At 53.5% G+C, this 6,080-nt stretch overlaps 1 protein-coding gene across 1 annotated transcript; it reads left to right on the top strand.

Annotated features, from left to right (window-relative positions):
- The first annotated feature begins 425 nt into the window (after positions 1–425).
- MARVELD3 (MARVEL domain containing 3) lies at positions 426–3,375 on the top strand. The gene is made up of 2 exons (XM_053399809.1): positions 426–922; positions 2,122–3,375. The coding sequence occupies exons 1-2, from the start codon at positions 691–693 to the stop codon at positions 2,733–2,735; spliced, it is 846 nt and encodes a 281-aa protein (XP_053255784.1). The 5' UTR covers positions 426–690; the 3' UTR covers positions 2,736–3,375.
- The last annotated feature ends 2,705 nt before the right edge of the window (positions 3,376–6,080 follow it).

Below are 6,080 nucleotides of genomic sequence, written 5' to 3' on the forward strand. Positions count from 1 at the left end.
GGTTCTATTCCTTCCTGTCCTGTGGTTTCTGTGCAGTCCCACAAGAATGAGGAAGGGCTGCACCGGGTCCATTTCTGCACCCCCTGATGCTCAGAATCAACACAAAGCCAGTGAGGGAGACCATCCAAGGCTGCAAAGGGCAGTGCCATCATCAGGGTGCTGAGAAGGATCTCCAGTTCTCTCCTTTCCCTCTAATTCGGGATTGTTACCAGAGTCAGGTATGGCCAAGAATGCCAAGAGACCGCTGCTTAGTGGGGCAATGGGCGAGCAGCCAGCCGAGTTGGGCGGGAGAGGGAGGGGCGCACCTATGGCGGAGAAGCCCTGGCGCCCTTGGACATCTTTTCCCGCTCCATCAAAAAAAAACACCATCTTGTGGTGTGACCAGGAAGGCCAGCGGCCACCAGGACCACCGAACATCGGGCCTGGACGGGCAGCAATAGCGGTTTGTCCAGGGACTGCCTTGGGCCTTTCCAGACCCGCCCTGACTTCCTCGACGGCTGCTGGAGAAGCGCCCCTCGGCAAGCGCCGGCAGCGACGAGCCCCCTCTGTCGGGCGGCGGCTCCTAGGCGAGATGGACACCTGCCTCCCACCTACACTAACCCCGGCCAATCTCCGCCCAGGAGGCGGCGCCGCCGCGCTCACCTGGAACGCCCCACCCAGACCTCCCTGCGCGCCACCAGGCTACGAGCCATGGCGGACGCCGGGAGGAGACCCGGGAAGCCGCGGGATTGGCGTCACGACCGGCCGGCGGTGGTGACGGTAGGAGAGCAGCCGTGGCCGTGGCGGCAGCAGCACCAGCAGCAGCACCGCCCCCCTCCCTCCCGAGGCACCACACTGGCCTCTTTGGACGCCCCTGCCGAGGCCCGAGGCGGAGGCGGCCTTCTGGACAAACCGCTATGTCGCGCCCTGTGCACGGCCAGAGGTGAGGGCCCGGGCCGGGTTTGATGTCCCAACTGGCCCGCGATGGGGTGGGTCAGGGCGGTACGATGTCGACGACACGCCCCCTTCCCTCGTGGGATGAGGAGCCCGGGCTGCGATGGGGGTGGGTTGCGTTTGTAGCTCCTCCTCCTCCCCCGCTGCTGGTGAGCTCGGTGTGGGCGAGGCCGCTGGCAGCTTCCCTGATGGGGCGGGCAAAAGGGCTGTTGCCTCGCGGGGACGGGGTGCTTGCCAGCCAGACGCTGCCATCCCCCTCTTCGCAGGCTGCCCAAAAGTCGCGAGGGGCAGGCCTGTGGCCCCACAGCTTGCTGGCAAGGGGGGCAGTGAGTGCGTGCTGCTCAGCCGTCAAGGCAAATGGGCAAGTCCCCCCCTCCCGTCTTGTCTGGCAGGGCCCACTCCAGCCGCTTGGCTTGCGCTGCTGCCCACTCACGTCCTGAATAAGCCTATGGCCTTTCCCTACCTGGACTGAACCACTTTGCTCTTTCACAAGCCTCAGGCCTCTGTGGTCAGCACAAGCTCCCTCCAGGGAGTGGGGTGGCACCCACGAGGCTGCCAGGTCACCCCAGTTTCCTCCCAGCCTAAAACAGGGGTGAATAAACTTTTTCAGCCCAAGGGCCATATTCCATTCTAGTCAACTTTACAGGGGCCATATGGCCAGTGTGGGTGGGGCAACAAATGTTAATTTATTCACACATCCCTCTCTCCCTGTGTCTCCACCAGGGGAGCAAGATAGGGGGCATTCTTGCAGCAGGTAAAACACTGCAGGGGCGTGAGGTGAGGCTTGCATGGGGTATGGCCTGGGGAAGTCCCAAAAGGCATGTAGAGGAACCCAGGAAACCATATTTGATGCCTGGGGTTCCCTATCCCTGGCCTACAACTAAGGGTGAAACATGAGGGGAGCTCTGAGGTCACTAACCTCAGGTATGAAAAGTCTTTCAATGTGGTGTTGGGGCAGAAGATGCCCTGGTAGAAACAGGGAAGGAAGGATAGTCGCTGCCTGCTCAGATATGCCCCCTTAACCCCAGTAAGATTTGGGATCCAATCTACCCACAAAGCTGACCTCTATGAGTGGACCTGGAGGGGCCAAGTGCCTTCCCCGTTTCTCCATGTTCCACACAGGCTGAGGGCCCCACAGCACTAGAGAAATGGCACTAATAGCACCCCTCTGCCCTTGCTTCTTCTTAGCCTGCTGCCAACAGCTCCAGCTCCTCCTCTGCATGCTGATTGTCATCTGCAGCTCAGTCTCCTACAATTCGACAGGTGGCTACACTGGCCTTTTCAGTCTGGGGAGCATTTACTACTACCAATACGGCGGGGCCTACAGTGGCCTCAGTGGAGCTGACGGGGAGAAGGCACAGCAGTTGGATGCCCAGTTCCACCAACTCAAGGTGCCACCGGCCCAGGTGGCCATGGCAGTTGGAGGGGCGCTGATGGTCTTTGCCTGCTTCCAGATTGTGGCTAGTCTCTTCCGAGTGCCCTGGCATTGCCCAGCCTGGCTGATAGCGGAGGCCATTCTGGATGTGGCCATTGCAATTGGTCTTGTGCCAGCTTTGTACTTCTACTACCAACGCCTTCACGAGATCTATGCCTCCTCTCTGTGCAAAGAGCGAGAGAACCTCTACCAGAGCAAAGGCTACAGGGGCTTTGGCTGCAGTTTGCATGGAGCAGAGATCGCTGTGGGCTTCTTTGCTGGGGCAGCCATTGTGGCCTTCGCTGTTGCCGTTGTGTTGGCTGTCCGTGGCTTCAAGATTGTCCGGACCCTCCAAGCAAAACCATCATCACACAGCTATGAGCCCTAGCTTGGCCTCTGCTGCCTGAGTTGAAGGGAGAGCAGGATGGAGCAGCATATTAAGCCAAGCTAAGCAGTGCCTTTGAACCATGTACAATGGTGGCAGTGATCACTTTCTGTGTAAACCCTACCTTCACAGTTTTGTAAACATTCTCCAAGCTCCTCTTTCTTTCCCATCACACATACCGATGCAAAGTCTAGCAAGACTACTCCCTTAATATAGAACGTCACCTGTAATGGCAAAAAGACCAACTTGGTCCCATCACCAACCAGCACGTGCTTTCTTCCCTCTGCATTCCTTTTTCCTTTCAGATCATGCCTTTAGAGTGAGAGCGTTGACCAGAGACTTTCAATATATGCCTTGGGGCAAAGTGCCATCTTGTTGGTACCCCCAGAAAAAACTCCAGTCCTCTTATAGAAAGCAAAATCTGTGTCTTTTTCCACCCACCCCTTCTTACAATGCCAGAGAAAACGTTTTTCATTCCTTCTTCCATTCACCTCATTGAGCTGCTTTCTTGATGAGGAAGTTACACATTTGCCTTGAAGGCAAATGCTTCTACTAGATGTTCTGTGCAGTCTTGTTTCAAATTGTTTTCATTATGGAATATGGTACTTTTGTACAACAAAAAAATCACTACCTTGGTAATTCACTTTAAATGTGTATGTCAAAAGACACTAGAGATCTTGGAATTCCTTGCTTTGGGTTTGCTGCATTTTACTGCCTCAATGTAGAGAAACATCCCCCCCCCTCTCTCTCACACACAAAAAATACCTGACAGTGATGTGCAGTGATGAGGCGGAAGAGGGAACTCATTCTCCAAGCAAAAGCCAGCTCTCTTCCAAGGGGTGCATTTAACTGCATTTCCAGCAATACACACAGAAGAACTGCAACACCTTGGAACACCTACATTCCCTGAGGTCTTATTTAACTGAGCATTTAGCACTCTCTTCCTTGAAACTCTAGAGCTTTTTTGGCACATTACACCAACATTCTCTCAACAGCTTACAGAAGGCTGTCTCCCAAAGCCTGGCAGTTACTGTGGTGCCCAAAGGACAATTTTGCATATCCAAAAACATTTGTCCAATAAAACTTTTTCTGTAGCTTAGTCCCACGCCCACCCCTCAGAAAGGAAGGCAAGATTTGAGAAACCTTTGAAGGAAGAGCTGGGAAACACGGGCCCACCAAATGTAGTTCGCCCATCAGCCCCAGGCAACATGGCAAACGGTCAAGGATGATTCTAGTACAGCAACATCTGGAAGGCCATTGCTTTAATGTGACATTTTTTTGAGCAACACCTAACCCAGTAGGACTGCCACCCTCTGCTATGCCTACTTTAAGGGCTAGAAAGCACAATTATTGTAGGGATTGTGTTATTCAACTTATTTGTACCCTGCCTCCTGCAGGCATAGAGGTATCCTATACTCAATGTGCAACACCTCAAGTTAAACTGGGGTTTAGGTACCAGCCTGTGTTAACAAAAGCACAACATAGTTAAGTTATTCCACACAGGCTCTCCCTTCACAATAAGTCTGGACCTTCCACTGTGGGAAATGGAGGGAGAGGAAGATGGGCCACTGTGTAAAAAGATCCTTCAGTTGAGGGGTGGGGATGCCCAACTCCCAGCTCCTATCATCCTCAACACCTAGATGGCCACAGGTTCAATTGCCTCAGACAGCGTAGCCCATGATAAAAGCAGCTGTAGAGTTCACAGGTGGGTCATATCTCATTTCCAGCACAGTCATCAGAGCTCCTGGCTGCCTCTTACAAGGGAAGGAGATGGTGGAGTGGTTAAAGCAGTGGTTTTCAACCAGTGTGACATGGCACCATGGGGTGCCTTGAATGATGGTAAGGGGTGCCATGGGCATCACTGGCCTTTGTCCCACTTTCCTTCCCTCCCTCCTCTGATGCCCTCTTGCGTCTCTGCCTCCCAAAGCCGTGCACAGCTGTTTGTTGCAGCAGCTCCCCAGGTGAATACTGCCTCTGGGGCTAGCTTGGGGGTGCTTCCCTGTGGGGCAGGGTGAGGCAGCACTTCTTTTTGGCGTGGGGGGGGCAGCTCAGAGACCAGAGGTGGTAGCTGCAGATGCCCAGAGGACTCCCAAGGAGAGGGGAGAGGAGGGTGTTCAAAAAAAGGGTGAGAGGCTGCCAGCTCTGCAGGCAAGGGGTGACATAATTGGGTTTCTGAGCCCCACAGGGGTGCCACAGAAAGAATGTAGTTGGTCAAAGGAGCCGTAGACCCACAAAGGTTGAAAACCTATGGGTTAAAGGGTTGAACTAGAATCTGGGCTGAAATCTCTACAACAACCATGACTTAACTTTGGACAGTCACTCCAAAGTCTTATCCTTTCCTTCAGAGTTGCTCTGAGGACATTGGGGGGGGGGTGTGACACCCTTCAGTACTACTTTGAGCTCCTTGCAGGAAAGGTGACCTTACTTCAACTCTGTGTCCTCTGAAGGGATACTTGTTTGTGCAAGGCGAAAGGATTTGCCAACCCCCAACTCCCAGCTCTGACCTGCCATCATTAGTTGCGGGGGGTGGGTGGGTAAGGGAGGGGACAGAAGCCATCATCTTACAGGTTCAGATTGCAACAGGAAAAGAGTCCTCGGTGCTGCCATCTGCGTCTTGCCATACTCCCAACTCTGCTCATCCTATGAGAAAGAGGAAGCTCAAACCAAATACATTTCTTAGTCTTCAGGGATCCCCAAGGCTCTTCTTGCTGTGGTGGTGAAGAGCAGACTTCTTCTGAATCTTGTTTGGACTCCACAAGCTCCACCTCCAGCAATCCAGCTGGTGAACTTTGCATAATAATTGTTGGCTGGAGAATCACAATAATCCCATTCCCCACTGCCCTGATTTCATCCTGTCTTCTGTGAGAGCACAAAGCCCCATTCCCCACTGCCTCAATTTCATCCTGTCCTTCATGAAAGCAGCATTGCCAGCTGGATACACATCAAGTCTCACTGGGGGGTAGATGAGAGAGGCAGCTGACCACAGCTCCAGTCAACAGGACCTCAGCAGTGAATCATTTGCTAGGATAGTATATGTCTAGAGAACTTCTTGTGGCTCTCGAAAGTGCTTCTGCCTGGCTCCCCCTCTCCTGTCACGCAACCCAACAGCGGGTGCAGACACAGCTTCTGTTTCTGTAAGGCAAACAGGCTGGCAATGAGCTTTAGGAACTTTAGCCAATCATAGATGGGAACTCTAAAGTGTTTCCCCCTTCTTTGCTGCTCCTGGAATTCTACACATGCCCCCCTAACCCACTGACTTCTGCCCTAAAAACTTCTCTCTTAGGGAGTTGTCATACTTTGGAATCTTGGCCTTCAAAAACAGGAATGTCCTCTGCTCAACGTCTATGC

This window comes from Podarcis raffonei, chromosome 8 (assembly GCF_027172205.1).
Source record: "Podarcis raffonei isolate rPodRaf1 chromosome 8, rPodRaf1.pri, whole genome shotgun sequence".
In the NCBI taxonomy this organism is placed as follows: Eukaryota; Metazoa; Chordata; class Lepidosauria; order Squamata; family Lacertidae; genus Podarcis; species Podarcis raffonei.